The following is a 17,141-nucleotide window of genomic DNA, read 5'->3' as shown; positions in this document are numbered from 1 at the left end:
AGATTGCATCAACAAATATGAAAGTCATAGTACAACAAACACACACACACACACACACACACACACACACACACACACACACACACACACACACACACACACACACACACACACACAGAACCTCCCATCAACAGACACACAACAAATACAACAGAAGGCCCGAGCGGGAGTGAAAGGGATATAATAAAAACAAACATCAAATACAGTAAAAATCCCCCCCCCCCTTCCCCTCGCTTTACAGTAAGCGTGCGATCAATAGTGAGTGATCGGGGCCTTATCCTCCGTCAGCATGGTCTGCTCTGTCCGCAGCCATCGGGAGCCGGCGCCCGCGGCAACCCCGCGGCACACTCCGGCACTCCATCACACCCCAGCTTTAAAAATAACAGTTTGTTAGCGCCATTGATTTAGCACTTAGAGCGTGTCCTTATTACCTTGTAATTATGGTCAGTGTTGACATAACACCACAGACACTCGGGGGGTGGCACCCCGCCCCCCCCCCCCCCCCCCGCTTTTTCCCCCAAGAATTTATGGGCTCCTGTTTTTATTGCCGCCATTTTATGTGTCCGGGTCCCCGGTTAAGAGGGCTCGACTTGAGGAGCCGTCAAGGGCCCGTATTTCACTTACTGAGGTGGCCCTTCTGAAGACTACCTCCCCCTCCTGTCAAAACGCTGGGGAGGTGTGTATGTGTGTGGAGACACACACATACACACAAACACACACACACACACACACACATTGAGACAGACGGAAACACTCATACCCACGAATACAGACACCCTACATACATATAGAAACATATACACAAATACACACATACACACACACGTATAGAAACATAGACACAAACATACACCCACAAACACATACACACACACACACACACACACACACACACCTATACAGAAACACACACTCACACACTCATTCATAAAGAAACATAGACACACACACACACACACACACACGCACACACACACAAACACAGAGGAAGGAAGCAGGGAAGCCCCCCAAAGGGCCCATTGAGATAAGCAGCTGATTACTAATAACACCATTCAGCGGGGAAACAACACGCCATTACGGCCCGGCCAGGAATGGGCCACGGGCGTGGCGACACGCGACACCACCGAGCATTACGCCGGCCATCCAGGAGATGGCGTCTGAATAATTCACGGCCGCCACTCGAGTTTGAATCCATTAAAAGAATAGTTAGAATGCGGCCCTTGTAGCCTGTCACTATGTTATGACTCTGGCGCGCGGCGCCACAAAGCAAGAGTGATCTGCGCCATTACCGGCCGGCCAGAACCTGTCCGAGAGCCGCGGCCCGGGAACCTGCAGCTGAGGAGGGTCTGGTAACCAGAGTCCTGGGAAAACACAAGCGGCACACAACTGCGGAGAGAAAGGAGAGGCGTCTGGCCGGCAGGTTTCACTGCACCGAGCCAAGCTGGGTTTCGGTTGCCGCCGATTGAGGTTGCGGTGTCAGGCTCCAAAGAAGAACCAGGGTAAAATAATAAATACACAAGCCTTTAGACATGCCCTGATGCACACAGGGGCCCCGGAACAGCGGCAGCTCATTAATGACCTATCGGCATGAGGGCCCTGATTAAAAGTCTATCGTGTGTGAAGGACATATTTCACCTCACGTCTCGTCCCGGCTGCAATGACTGCAAGGTTTTCCTTTTATTGTGGCGTCCAAATTCAACACAAACCTATTTATATTATAACATTGGCAATGAAGGAAAATGGTCACCAGGTCAAAGCTACTACTTAAATGAGGACACTGTAACGTTGTAGCGTGTAACTACGCTCGGAGGGAGTATTCAGCACTTTCTCGTCTCCTTTGGACGGGCCGAGAACGGACAAACTCTCGCCAGGCGTCGGCCTGCCCCACTTCCTGCTTCGTTACAAACCGCCTGCACTGACGTGACCCCCCCCCCCCCCCCGTTCCTCCGCAACGAAGCGGTTCACGGAAACCCAATCTCCACGCCGGCCATTCGCTGGCGGTAGGGGGAACCGATCCCGCCGTGGCACATCAGCGTGTAAGTGCCTGAATTACACGCCGTCGGTTTCCGGCAGGGTTGGCTCCTCGATGTAAGGTGCTTTGGCCTCACGCTGCAAGACGGCCATTAAAGCCCAGGAAAATAGATATCAGGGTGAGCGAGAGGAGAGCGCGATGTGTCCGCGGCTCAGCCTCACCTCTCCTCTCTTTGTGTTTTTCCCTTCAAAAGGCAAACAATAATACGACCCCACGCACGCCCGCCCGCGTGGTCGACGCCCGCGTTAACCTGGAGGCGTCGCAATGAACCTCGCTGCTGTCGCCGCGCGTTAAACGGGTGTTGTCTTCCCTGTTACCCCTGCTACACTCACACACAGCCGCCGCTGTTTGAGTTGCCCCTCTGCCCCCGGGACGCATGCCGCCTCGCGGCGCGGAGGCACTTAGAGGCTGGCGTTATCGGCGCCGCCGGTGGAGGTACGGCGCACGGGAGCGGGCTAATTGAGAGTTAATGCCGACGCCGGTGCAGGGGTGCAGCGGTTTATTTTGTCAACGCTAAATAATGAGAGGGAAAATGGAGGGTAACTAATCATGCGCATTTAAATCAGGCTATTGCCTGTTTGGCTGGGATCATAGGGGGGGACTTGAGAAATGTAATTAAGGATATGAAATATTAAGGACATAACGATGGTTCTTAAAGGTCAACCGTGTGGATCCCATGCCGTGGATTTTGGGATTCTTTTATTGCGTTACCGAAGAACCATGGAAAATATTTAGAACCCCATAAATGATCATGTTTAGAACCTCGTCATTGGTAATATTTAGAACCTCATCAATTAAACTATTTAGAACCTCCTCATTTAGAATATGAAGAACCTCATCATTTAGAATATGAAGAACCTCATCGATGAGGATATGGAGAACCTTATCAACATTACATTTTTAGAATTTGAGAAAACTTGAACGATGCAAATATTTAGAACCTCATCAATAAGAACCTCAGAATTTACAATGTTTTGAACTCATCAATGCAAATATTCAGAACATTATCATTTAGAATATTTAGAGCCTCATCATCTAAAATATGTAAAACCTCATCATGAGGTATATTTAGAACCTCATCATTGAAAATATTAAGATTCTCATTGATGACTATATTTTGAACCTCAAGCCTGGAGTTTATTCAGAAGCTCATAATTTTGAGCATTCAGAACCTCCCCATTTAGAACCTCCTCATTTCAAGTATTTAGAACCTCATCATTTAGAGAATTTAGAACCTCATAATTTAAAGAGTATTTAGAACCTCCTCATTTAGAGAATTTAGAACTTCCCATTTTAGAGTATTTAGAACCTTACAATGGAGAACATGCAGGACCTAGTCACACAGAACAGTCGGCTGGTGGTGAACACAGACCTTGCTCAGGATGCGGATGAGATCTCCTCTGTTGAAGCTCAGCTCATCAGGCTGGTCGCCCTCACAGTTCCACAGACCCTGGTAGTAGTTAGAGTAGTCTGACTCTGCAACACACACACACGCACGCACGCACGCACGCACGCACGCACGCACGCACGCACGCACACACACACGCACACACACACACACACACACACGCACACACACACACACACACACACACACGCACACACACACACACACACACACAAAAACACACCAACATATACACAAGCACATACATATACACACACAATCAATATCCATTAAAAAACATTAATTTACACGCATGCTTTCCTAAGGTCAACATAGTAATTATGATATGTTTTAGAGCTCAAATAAAGTAGGAATCTATAATATAATAAACAATAATCTGTTGTAGAATATACATAAAACCCTCAGAAGACCACCCTGAGGCAGGCAGAGGGCAGGGTTGTAATTCTGGTGAGCTTCTGACCTGGTTTGCTGCTGTTCTCGCTGGGCTCATCCATTGTCTCCAGAGAATCCTCACCTAAAAGAAATGAACACACAAACACAAAAACATTAAACCCCCGAAATATGTGCTGGGAAAAACAGGCTTTCCTCTAATGGAGTGAAGAGCCTCCTTACACATAACAACAGATGACGCATGGTTTGGGCCAACGTCGTTTATCTTAAAGGGCCGGTGCACTAATAGATAATATGAATAGCTCATAACTATCTCCAAGTCAATGTCATTATTTATACCACGGGGGAGATCCTGAAGCCAGAGAGCGGTGCTATCATCGTGCACTCTGATGATAGCACACGGCCGTTTCTCTCTCTTTTTTTCCCAAAGGATGCACACAGGGTGGTGCACAGCCCTCACCGGCTGTGCACCACCCTGGGGAGGGGAGCAGCACCCACAGGGGTGGCGGCGAGGGTGGGGGTGGGGGTGGCGCCGTTATCGATCGCGAGGGGGCGTGGCATCTGCTGCTCTAAGTGGTGACAGAGAACTCTGTGCTCCATCTCATCTGCCCCTCCACCTCCCGGCCCACCCGTTCTTACTCTGCCCTCACAGCCTCCACAACGGCCACACAATCTCCATCAAGGCCCCTCCACCCACCTGCCGCAACACAACGCTCTGTCCTGCTTCCAGTAAGTCCACAGGCTGACCCTCTCTCTGCTTCTCCATATTCAGCAGTGTTCACTCCCCCCCTCCCCCCCCACCCCTCACACTGCTCCTGCCCAACCTACAGACAAGACAATCTGTAGACGATGTTGCCTATGATATCAATGACTACAGGGCTAACATTTCCCCTGAATCCAACATGATAGCTACCGGCAGGTTACAGGAAGGACAAAAAGCGAGTGGAGAAAAAGACAGACAAAAGGACGAGCCAAAACAAAAGTGCCATCTTCCTTGCGGAGAGTCCAAACATTTGCTCAAGGCGGCAGTGTGTACGAGGGGAGCATCCTTCAACGGAGGGGGGGGGGGGCAATCGCTACGGGCCAGCGGTTTCTGTATCAGACTGATTTCATTTTCCAGCCGATAAAATCTGTCATCAGCAGCCGAGCACACGCCTCCCCTGCCGTGCCTCCGTCGCGTTCTCACGGCAACGGGAACCCTGTTTGGCTCCGACAAAATGGAGGGCGCTCATCACCTGGAAAATGATTGTTTAGATCGACCCCCCCCGTCCCCCCCAGGCTAACACTAATACCTATGTTGCAGCGGGAAAGAGGAGACCTGCATAATGGTTTTCCTGCTGAAACTGAGCGACGCGGTGATATCATATCATATTTCATCAGGGTTTCAGAGAGCTGAAAATTATATATCAACGAAAAAAAACATATTTTAGACACTGATCGCTGATAAGCAGACGTGAGCATTTTTTGTCCGACCAAGAAATGAATTTTAATGATTTAGGGGATTAAGAGAAAGACTGTTGGAAAACTCATATGTGTTTGGGAGAGCTCAGTGCTCTTTGGGAAAGGGGAGAAGGATAAAGGGAGGATCGTCTGACAGTATCTGCTCCCTGTCACTGGGTAATGTGGGACGGGACCAAAGAGACCAGCCGGCGTGATTGATAAGTGAAGGGGTGAGAAAGTGAACGAAAGAGCCTGTCATTCGATATGCCATCTGTGGTCAGGGCCTGTACCCCTTCCCAGATGGCTTTGTGCGCCGCCATGACAGTCCGAAGACTGATTCCTTACTTACCAATGATTTTGGCAAAGGTAATGTACTCGCCGAGCGAAACTGAATCTTGATGCATCTTTTTTAATAGAAAGGGTGATGGATGGGGAGCCCTGAAGAGATCCCGTTGCCCCTTTTGTCCTTCTCAGGATCCTGTAGCCGACCCACACATGGGACTCCACCACGCGGTGGGGAGCCGGGAACCATCTGATCGTTACATCCTAGAAGAAGCGTGCTTTTGCTTCCCTCCGTTTCCCACACAGACACACACAGACACAGACACACACTGGTGCTGCAGCGGGTATCGTCAGCTCCATCCGTTAGGATGCATTAGGAGCGTGTGCGTGGCGTCTGATAGAACGGTTTAATACGGGGCTCCTAATGATCTGAGTCTCTTGACGAGGTCTCGGCAGCCGGCTCTGATCCAGTCGAGACTCAGGTCGGGAGACAAAGGAGCGCCGGTCGGCCGGTCTGGGGGCGACGGAGCCCTCCCCTCGGAGGGCGGGGCGTGCGCGGCGGGCTAACGGCGGCGCGGGCCTGACAGCCTTATTAGGGCGGCCTGATTTATCAGGGCTGATCAGTCCGGGAGGCAGGCCACTGGGCACCCGGCAGCACGGCCGTCAACGCTGGAGACGGCAATCACACAAACAACAACCACAACCGTCTGGGCCGCCGTCAGAACCCCTGGATGGGCACGCACAAGGGGGGGGGAGTGCAAGTGTGTGTGTGTGTGTGTGTTTGTGAGGGTGTGTGTGAGCATACGGTTCTGTGAATGAGTGTATGTATGTATGTATGTATGTATGCATGTGTTTGCATGTGTGTATGTGTGTGTTTTTGTATGTGTGTGTGTGTGTGAGAGAGAGAGAGTGAGTATATGTGTGTGTCTGAATGTATGTATATATGGATGGATGGATGCGTGTGCTTGTGGATGCATGTGTGTGCATGTGTGTGTGTTTGTGTGTGTGTGTGTTTGTCTGCACGTATCTGTCTTTCCTTGTATTTATCTGTGCTCCATGATTGCCTGTGCCTACTCATACATTGGTCTTTAGTTGTTGCATGTGTTTGTGTGGGTTGTGGCTGTGTGTGTCAGTGTGTGTATGTGTGTGTGTGTGTGTGTGTGTGTGTGTGTGTGTGTGTGTGTGTGTGTGTGTGTGTGTTGGGTTTGCATGTGTTCATGTGTGCATGTGTGTGTGTGTGTCTGTGTATCCTTGTGTATGTTTTTGAGTGTGTGTTTGTGTGCCTGTGTTGTGTTTGCTTGTATCTGTGCATGTGTGTGAATGAGCGTTTGCGTTTTGTTTGCGTGTTTGTGTATTTGTGTGCTTTTCTGTATGAATGCATGTGTTTGCCTGTATACGTGTATGCGTGTACGTGTGTGCATGTGTGTGCGTGTGCCAGGTAACCATGGCGTCCTCTAACCCGGCAGCATCTCGTAGATAGCGTCCTCGTCCTCTTCCTCCTCCTGCATCCCGTCAATGTCATCGTAGGTCTCCTCCCCCTCCTCCTCCTCCTCCTCCTCCTCCTCTTCCTCCTCCTCCTCCTCCTCCTCGTCAACGTCGAATGGGATGGCACCGGACTGGAGATCTGCCAGGAGACAGAGGCAGGGTGACGACTGGTGCTCCCTGAGTCATGGAACACACCTCGCAGCGAACCAGAACCAGACCCCCCCTGTGAAGGCGCTGCTGGGGGGGGGGGGGGGGGAACAAAGCGTTAAAGAAGAGTGTTCCACAGCCACTAGGAGAGTGAGTTGCCTTGTGGCGGTGCTGATTGGACAGCTGCCCTGCCTTGAATGTCACGCGCACACACACACACACACACACACACACACACACACACACACACACACACACACACACACACACACTCACACACACACACACACACACACACACATCCACATGCACACACCAGCACACACGCACATTCACATCAACACACACACATGCACACACATACATTCACATGCACAGGCCCACACACACACACACACACACACACACACACACACACACACACACACACACACACACACACACACACACACACACACACACACACACACACACACACACACACACACACACACGCCCCCACACACAGAAACACACACACCTTAATCACTAGTGCGGCATCTCTTTTGAAGTTACAGGGGAAACAAAACATGATCCAAAGCCAACAGAACGCCTTTGAAGACTTAGTTCTGATGAATTCCGGCAGGACAATAAGAAACTCCACGCCAGCAACAATGGGCTCCAAATAAAAGCCCGATTCCCAGCACTAATTCAGCCGCCAAATCCTTGACTCGGTTTCCCCCAAAAACAACAGGAGAAGATTGAGCGGGCAGAGGGCAAAGCCGATACAAGCGGCAGAGTCTCAGTTACTTTTTCCCGCAAACCGCCGGGCCGGTGTGCGCCCGTTTTAGAGCGGCGGCGGCGGCGGCGGCGCAGCGGGCCGCTCAGACGGAGCAGCGCTGTGATTGGAGGCGACCGCTTACTGCAACACAGGGTATCAGGTCCCCCGCCCGCGCCGCCCGCCCGGCAGGGATCGATGCCGAGGGGGGATCTCTCCCAATCAATTTCCCGTAAAGTCGGAATTCGGTAGGAGGGGAAAGGGTAGAGGAAGGGGAAGGAGGGTGTGTGTGTGTGTGTGTGTGTGTGTGTGTGTTTATTTGTTTGCGTGTGTGTGCGTGTGTGTTTGTTTGTTTGCGTGCGCGCGCGTGTGTGTTTGTGTGTGTGTGTGTGTGTGTGTGTGTGTGTGTGTGTGTGTGTGTGTGTGTGTGTGTGTGTGTGTGTGTGTGTGTGTGTGTGTGTGTGTGTGTGTGTAAGGAAAGGGGCATCTTAGAGTGGTACGTGCTTAAGGCCCAATCCCATTTCTACCCCTTACCCCTTCCACTTACCCCTTCAAAATAAGGGGGAGGGGGAAGGGGAAGGGGTAAGGGGTAGAAATGGGATTGGGCCTAAGGCACTGGTTAATGCTGCCCTTAAGGTTTGAACTAGCTGGGGCTGCTGAGCTCTTCTTATTGGCTGGTTTGTTGAAAACAATTTATGAGAATGAGCTTCCCCCTAGATTCCCCTTTGGATATCTTCAGCCAATCTGCCTAAGGCATCAAGGAAATCTGCTTAAAATACATTAGATATCAGGTCAATCTTTTAAGTCTTTTTGCTGAGTTGCCATGACGAGGTGGACACGTTGACTTACCTTTTAGGACAAAATTGATCTGGTCGACCCAGTCTTTGGCCTCCTGGGGGTTGCTGGCTGTAAACTGTGCAGGAGGGATAGGATTACCGTCGTCATTATGTGATACCTATCGCAGTGTTTACGTTCATGTAAAACCTGAAGGATTGGACTCCTTGAACAACGCACTCCATCCATTTCTCCTGGCTGTCGTAAACGGTCGAAAGATAGGCTGTTGATAGGACTGCGATGCGAACACGGGCATGAAACTACGCCCACTGCACCGAGGCTTGTTAGACCGACTAATGCCCTGTCCCTTCTGAGACTCCAGTCACACAGTCGGCTTCATCCACAGCGGTAATAAAAAAAGATCCTAAGTATACGCAATATAAAAGCCAAACCGATGTCCCTGTTGGAACGCTGGAAACAAATAATGAGGAAGAGAGCGTTAAATATTGAAACAAGATTTATGCTAAGGTATATTCCTGGTATACAGCCACTTTCGGCGTATCCAGCGGGCAGGATTCCTCCAATCCCCCTGCAGGGATCACCCTCTTTATCGCGCTTATCACAACTGTGATCACACGCACCTGGTAGCTGCGCCGTCCGGGGGCACTGAGCTCAAAGCAGGACATCTTCTGCCTCTCCTTGCGTAGGCTCACCACCTGCGCCGCTGTGTAGCCGTTGATGAAGAAGGCCCCCTTCTGCTGCCTGTCTGAGGGAACGAGAGCGGGCGGTGAAGCGCTGAGGCTCCGTCGTCACCCGCTTCACGGGTCGTAGTGGCGCGGGTCGGGATCTACGTTAACTGGCGACGACAAACCTTTTTCGCTGCCAAAGTAGTAGAGCGTTGAGTTGTTGAGCACGCACCATCTCTTCTGCCACTCGGAGCCGAAGAAGCTGTGGTCTGCCGTGGACAAAAGGAAAAGCATCACACACAATGGTCACGCTCCCTCAGAAACTCTCCCTAAACACCAAGGTTAGTGGAGGACTGTAGAGATGGAGTTCCTTAAGCGTGGACAGTAGTGGTATCCATCACATTTATTTTGCCTTATACCAAAAAGATTATGTTGTTATTTCAGAGCAGGGGAGAGCCTATTGTATTTTGGTGCTGGAAGTAAAGCTATTTATATAGGTGTAACCAGTTTGAGCTCCTCATCAGGTCAGTGTGAATCAGGGGTGATTTCTGCAGGACTGCACCTCTTTTCCTCTTCTCCAGGTGGCCTTGCTTGAGGACGTTGTTCAGATCCTGAGGGGCCACCGGCAGGATCTCCCCCAAGTCTGTGGACAGAGGCGATAGACAGAACCGTCTTTATCATGACTCTTCATTAAGAGGATACATGCGTAGTCCTTTGTACCCGGCTCACCCACACACAAACACACACTCGATCGAGGGTGACAAACACACACACATACACACACACACACACACACACACACACACACACACACACACACACACACACACACACACACACACACACACACACACACACACACACACACACACACACGCAGAAACACACGCCCGCGCACACTCGAACACGCGAACATGATGCAGCCTTCTGAGCAATGGATCAAATCCACTGGGTGTCCGGGCCTGAGCCTGGGATCGATACATGTACAGTGCTGCTGAGCGCTGCAGTCCATACATCTGCTCACACTGCACTATTAATGGGAGTGACCGCCGGAATACCAACCAGCCTCTGCCTTCTGCCGGAGCCCGCCGGAGCCCCGCTGCAAGAGTGACAGCGCAGAAACCCACTGGCACACCTAGCTGGCCCAGAGATGTGGCACACGATCCACTCGGCCTGCCAAGGCAGTTAGCATTGTGTGAAGAATGGGATTGGATGAAAGACGTTGATTTGTTATTGGAAAAAAACAAAAAACGGTTTCCGTCAAAGATGGTAATATTCTATGATTCGTATAAATTAGGTTTTATACTAATTCGTTCAATAAGAAAGGAATAATGGGTCAGGTGTACGTCCACTAAATACTAGCCCAGCTTCTTTTCTTAACCCTTCTGAGTGCTGGCACATGCATCAGAGAGCTGACCCCTAGCCAGCCACAAGGGTCCTCTTCCGTTGTAGGGAGGAGGAAAAACAACGCTGAGCTTCCTCTCCAGGCATGAGACATTAGCCTTACAAGGAGAGGAGCCAAAAGAACGGCAACAGGCACCGCCTTCATGCTTTAACACACAGGAACAATTTAAAGGCCATTTACACCAGTCAGCGTGACACCCCCTTCAGACAACTGATGACAAAGAAAGGGCCTGGAATCCATTCCCCTTCAGCTGGACCTTTCTAACCGCTAAGAAAACCAAACATGTCAGGCCGCGTCTCGGCCCTGCAGTTTAAACAGGGGAATCCCCCCAGCATTGACTGATGACACCTTCTTCCTCGTTCCTTGAAAAAACATGAAAACAATTTCCTGACTCAATTCACACCCCCACAAGAGCACATACCCCAATCCCAACTTCCTAAGTTATTTCAAACACCATCCTCATTTAAAAATCAAAATCACTTCTTTGTGTAAAAGGTGTCTGCCATTTACTTGTTTTGTTGTGGCTGTACTCAACGTGGGGGAGATTTATGTGGCCTGGTAGGCATCTGAGCCTATGCAGCGAGTGATGGGATGACCCTGCAGTGCCGGCCTGACAGATTACCGGGTCACCCCGCCGGCACAGCCCCCAAGACACCTTTGCGGCGCAGGCTCAGCTCACATATCACCGGGCCGCCTTTGTGGACGGACCGGCCGGTGACGCTATAAATACACAGGTGCTAAGGACTGTTTTGTCAAAAGAGAGCCCGTATCACTACATCATAACAAACCTCCGTCATTACACTCCCCCACCTCATCCATCCACCCGCGGATGCGTGGATGGATGTGGTTTCTCCCCCCCCCCCCCCCACCCCATCCGGGGCCCCGCTTTCTCCACCCGTCCAGCCCCCCTCTAATCCCCCTCATCCGTCTGCCTCCCCTCGCTCTTCATTTATCTCAAAGGTCGAGCCCTGCTAATAGCCCACGAGGTACCAGAATCAACAGCGGAGGGCCGGGCCGAGCCCAGTCAATAAACATTACACGTGTGTGCGTGTTCCGACACCTCCGCGCCGCGAGGCTTGACCTTTCTTATCGGACTCTTTATATACAAATCTGATATTGAGCTGGAGAGCTGGATATTCGGCGTGGTTGAAGGAGTACCACGTCTCCGTTCTTCCCCCTCCCCCCCCCCCCCTGGGCGTGATTGTGAAATCAAACCGGTCCACTAGTTCACCGTCTTCGCGAGCAACTTTCACAACTAAACACCGAAATGCATCGCATCCCTGCCGCACTCTCAAGACCTCTTCCTCACAAAAATGGGTCCTAGATTGGTCTTGGATGAGCCATTTCCTCTCATGAAATCACCCCGCTAACATCTCTTTGTTTGGGACTAAAGAATTTCTGAGTGGAAATCGCGAGGTAATGTTATTGGACGGCATGTATTATTTAGAGCGTTAAAAACCCAACAATCATCGAGGTGTTTTGGGTTTGGTTTATAGTTTCTGGCGTAAGGGCATGGAGCACGCAACACATTAATGCATCTAATTAGCGTCTCATCAGAATGGAAGACAAACCGCGCTCTTTCATACAAATCATAAATTGCGTTATCAATTATTCAGGGCAATTCCACAACTTCATTTTCATCCCTTTTGCTTTTTAATTAGTGCCATCCACAGCTTTGCTTTTGACGCTAATTTGACGGCAATTTATTTATATTTCAGCGTAACCTATTTAGCTTATAGCGGAGTGCAATTACAAAACTTGGGAGGCAGATGGATAGAGCGTTGCCATCCCAACCCAGGCGTGGTAAATCAAGGTGGCTAGCCGTTGAAGACACCGTCATTCTGATCTGAAGGTAGGCCTACTTAATGCTCATCAACAAGAAAGGATTGGAGTCAACGCAGTAGGGGAGGGTGGTGGGGTCGGGTGATCAATAGTAATTAACCAGCAGTGGCCTTTTAATGAATCCTAACAAAGGAGGGCTTTCATAAGCTGCGGCAGCAGACCTGTGAGGTGTCCTAGCGCTCCGACACTCCGCCGGGTGGAACTTGTTTTTCAAACTCTACGTGGAGGAGACACAACAATGCATCTGGCCGTGACAGCGGTTCAGCGAGGCTACAATCTCTCATTTGGTTATTCACTCTCTCAGCATGGTGCTACGAGCTCAGCCGTTGATACCGCAGAAAAAAGGGAGGAAAAAACTGATTTATGTTTGCATGACCAGAGGGAGTTAATGTATTCTCTCATTAAAACCCACTTTGGTTAGACTGAAAGTCAATCAGACGCGGGAGCAGAGAGTGAATCAAAATGAAGGGGAAATTGCAGGATAAGAGGGGTAGGGGGGGGGGGAGGAAAGTATCTAACTTGGCTCGTAGTCTAATGAAGATGTTGTGGAAACATCTTGAATGCACAAAAAGGGTCGGTTGCTGATGATGATGATGATGGTGGTGGCGCCGAAGAAGGGGAAGAAACAAAGCACTGAAGACTCATGAAGAGCAGAGTGGGCGCTCCATCAAGAGGAGCAGCAGAGGGCCAGAGGTTCTGGTGGGACGCGGTCCAAGACCAGCAGGGGAACAGGGGGCTTTCAGAGCCAGAACTCTCAGCTACTGCATTAGCTGGCAGATCAGGAGGAAGTACCAGCACAGAGCACCGCACACCCAGGGAACGCTTTGGTTATTTTTGTTCTTCAATCAGGAAAGAATCTCCACGTTGGAAACACTTGGAGCATGATATTTACAACAATGTACTTGTAGTGTACAATGTAGTCCCGTCGCGGCGTAGTTAGAGGAGCACAAGGAAATAACCTTATGGCTCAAAATGGACGGGGTTGTATCAGGGGCTAATCAACAGACCAGCCTCACGACACATGGATGTGTTCCACCCTCCAGCGGTGATGGACTCCTCTCTCGGGGGCGTCTGGGGGACCCTTTGCAGCGCCTTTCATGTGAGAGGTACTTGCTGCATCCCTGCTGCAGATGCAGCAGGAACGGGGGAAGGTGGTGGTGGTGGTGTGGGCGGGGCGGGGCGGGGGCGTGGGGGTGGGAGGGTGTGAGTGGGGGGGGGGGGCGGTCGGCCTGGGCCTGACCCCCGGATGAACCCTGCTGATGAGGTGAAACAGAAGGCAGAGAGAGAGGGCGAGAGAGAGGGCGAGAGAGAGAGAGGCTCGCTCAGCCCCCTGAGGGCGGTGTTGAGTTGGAATGCTGCCGGTTGCACAGGCAGAGGATGGAGAGTGAGGAGGAGTGAGGAGGAGTGAGGAGGAGTGAGGAGTGAGGAGGAGTGAGGGGGAGTGAGGAGTGAGGAGGAGTGAGGAGGAGTGAGGAGGAGTGAGGAGGAGTGAGGGGGAGTGAGGAGGAGTGAGGAGGAGTGAGGGGGTGTGAGGAGTGAGGAGGAGTGAGGAGGAGTGAGGAGGCGTGAGGAGGAGTGAGGAGGAGTGTGGAGGAGTGAGGAGGATTGAGGAGGAGTGAGGGGGAGTGAGGAGTGAGGAGGAGTGAGGAGGAGTGAGGAGGAGTGAGGGGGAGTGAGGAGGAGTGAGGAGGAGTGAGGGGGAGTGAGGAGTGAGGAGGAGTGAGGAGGAGTGAGGAGGAGTGAGGAGGCGTGAGGAGGAGTGAGGAGGAGTGAGGAGGAGTGAGGAGGAGTGAGGAGGAGTGTGGAGGAGTGAGGAGGCGTGAGGAGGAGTGAGGAGGAGTGTGGAGGAGTGAGGAGGATTGAGGAGGTGTGAGGAGTGAGGTGTAAGGAGGATTGAAGAGGATTGAAGAGGAGTGAGGAGGAGTGAGGAGTGAGGAGGAGTGAGGTGGATCGAGTAGGAGCGAGTAGAAGTGAGGAGGAATGAGGAGAAGCGATGAGGAATGAGGGGGATTGAGGGGGAGTGAGGGGGATTGAGGGGGAGTGAGGTGGAGTGAGGAGGACTGAAGAGGAGTGAGGTGGAGTGAGGTTGAGTGAGGAGGACTGAAGAGGAGTGAGAAGGACTGAAGAGGAGTGAGAAGGACTGAAGAGGAGTGAGGTGGAGTGAGGTTGAGTGAGGAGGACTGAAGAGGAGTGAGAAGGACTGAAGAGGAGTGAGAAGGACTGAAGAGGAGTGAGGAGGACTGAAGAGGAGTGAGGAGGAGTGAGGTGGAGCTCGCCCTCCTGACATCGTCCTTGATGAGGAAGAAGGATCAGCTCGCTGCACCTTGGCCCGGCTCTCCATCTGTGCGCAAGCCAGACTAAATTGATACATTTCTCCTCATTAGAGCGCGAGGCCTTTACTTTGTGTCTCACCAGCCGGGCGGCCAGCAGAGGGGGAGGACAGGGAGACAGAGAGGCACTGAGGTTAGGGGCCTGATTCGATTAGGACTTTGGTCATCGATACATGGAAACTACGCACCCATCCTTCTGACTAAAAATACACGTGTGTAGGCCCTGAAGAAAAAGAGACATGCCCATAGTGGATTATATCAGATTACAGATTGGGTTTCCTTTAAAGCATTCCTTATTGTTTAAAGACAATGGGGTTTGGAGGTAGCTTTTGACTTTTGTTGTCCTAATCCGCAACATCTTCGAGAACAAACAACACACAGACGAGGTTTCGCTTGAAGGGTTTGGTAATGGTTTTGAATAAAACGGGAAGAGGGAAAAAGAAACTGAACTGAAAGGATTTTTTTTTTAATGAAGACAAAAGATAGGATGAAAACCGGATAATGAAATAAGATACATAAAAGAATGATAAAAAGGATACAATAAATGATGTATTGTTTTGAGAACTACTTTTTATTAAATAAATATTTACTTGAGAACTAGACTAGATTACCACATAAATTCATGTCGTACCATATATTTTCAAACGCCATTGCTAAATGGATCCAGCGACATGTATTATAATAAAAACATATTTATTGCCCATTACGACATGTCCCGTAGGTTTCCTTGATTTACATCATTATTACATATTTACACCCAAAATCAGCTTTCAATGCAAAATACTTTGAAGAAACGATGGTTGTCTGCTTGAATTCTCCACCGTAGTCTGTGACTGGAATGTTTAGCAAAACCACAACAACGACAACCTCCATCCCAGAGCACGCCTCAAATCCTTCCAGACCTTTCTCCCTCTACCCCCACACCTTGAGCGTCGCGGGCCCGCCAGCGTGGGGCAGACTAAGGGGCTAAATTTACCGTGTGACACAGCCTTCCCTCTGGGCAGCCATAAGCGGCGTGGAAGGCAACCCTGGGCTTGTCTTTCTTAGATTTACTACCACTATTCAAATGCTTAACTGCAGATACAATGATCCTCTAATCGCTGGGGATGGTTTGCAGCAGCCGCTCTGACACAGACGGAAAACTGAACCAGGAATATAAATACCAACACAGGGCGTTTTGGGGCCCACAGGAGAGTTTTCTGCGTCTGTGATAAAAAACAGCGGATCACAGAGTCTGTGAAAGAGCCAGCAGGGAGAAGACGCCGCCGCCGACAACAGAACCCACTAAAGAACTCTCTTGTTTTGAGCTTAACATGCGTTTAGCGCGTTGCCGTAAAATTACCTGAATATTAATAATATTTTAGCGGTAATGTTAAGTAAACAACTTCGGAAGCACCACTTCTCCTCAAAGTCAGTCTCTTGAACTGCGTAGATCATGTTTATGGCCTATTTGTACATTCAATTTAGCTTCATTTGTGTTATGCATTGTGCCGATGAACCACGTTTCTCTGGGTAAAGAAGCTGTGTTAGCCCCAGTCTGCTCACAGGCAGTGTGCGTTAGGAGAAGTCATACTCAACCCTGCTCTTACGGTAAATCTGCCCAAATCAACACTATAATAGGAAATCAGCCAACTAATTGAAAAGGAACACTGTATTTCAGACAGTTTTTCAGGAAAATCAACCAATGATATAGACCACTTTAATATAAGCATTTCTTTCCAAGTATTTATTATTTAATAAAATAATGATTTGATGTATTTGTTTAAGGACAAATTAAGGGACGAATAGATATTTTTGGATTGTCTAAATTCTAAATAGATAATTTTTCGTAACTATCTTCTTTGGGAATGTAACAAAGCCATTCATTTCTCAAGAGGTTAATATTAAATGTATTTATTCAAAATAAAAATGTATCTGAAGTTCATTAATAGTAAATCTGATCAATCAACAAATATTGACTATAAGGTATTCAATATAAATTAATATAATAATAATAATAATAATAATAATAATAATAATAATAATAATAATAATAATAATAATAATAATATAATAATAATGACCATTCAAATTAAACTTTGTTACTTTCTAAAATAAATAGAAATTAAATGTTTTTGTCTTTCCTTTTTATCATGTGAATTTTTTTTGTATTATTTGTATTTA

General features: G+C 49.5%; 1 protein-coding gene across 1 annotated transcript in view; it reads right to left on the bottom strand.

Annotated features, from left to right (window-relative positions):
* Positions 1-17,141, bottom strand: part of skap1 (src kinase associated phosphoprotein 1) — a 37,757-nt gene that overhangs the window by 10,032 nt on the left and 10,584 nt on the right. The window contains exons 5-11 of the mRNA XM_030340031.1: positions 9,964-10,044; positions 9,587-9,670; positions 9,357-9,481; positions 8,791-8,854; positions 7,012-7,176; positions 3,901-3,954; positions 3,405-3,508 (exon numbers count right to left, since the gene is read on the bottom strand). Of these exons, the coding sequence (XP_030195891.1) occupies positions 3,405-3,508; positions 3,901-3,954; positions 7,012-7,176; positions 8,791-8,854; positions 9,357-9,481; positions 9,587-9,670; positions 9,964-10,044 (677 nt within the window). The remainder of the gene's footprint in view (positions 1-3,404; positions 3,509-3,900; positions 3,955-7,011; positions 7,177-8,790; positions 8,855-9,356; positions 9,482-9,586; positions 9,671-9,963; positions 10,045-17,141) is intronic.

This window comes from Gadus morhua, chromosome 18, assembly GCF_902167405.1.
Source record: "Gadus morhua chromosome 18, gadMor3.0, whole genome shotgun sequence".
Classification (NCBI taxonomy): Eukaryota; Metazoa; Chordata; class Actinopteri; order Gadiformes; family Gadidae; genus Gadus; species Gadus morhua.
Note: the sequence above shows the minus strand (reverse complement) of the source record. Positions and strands in the feature narration are given on the sequence as shown.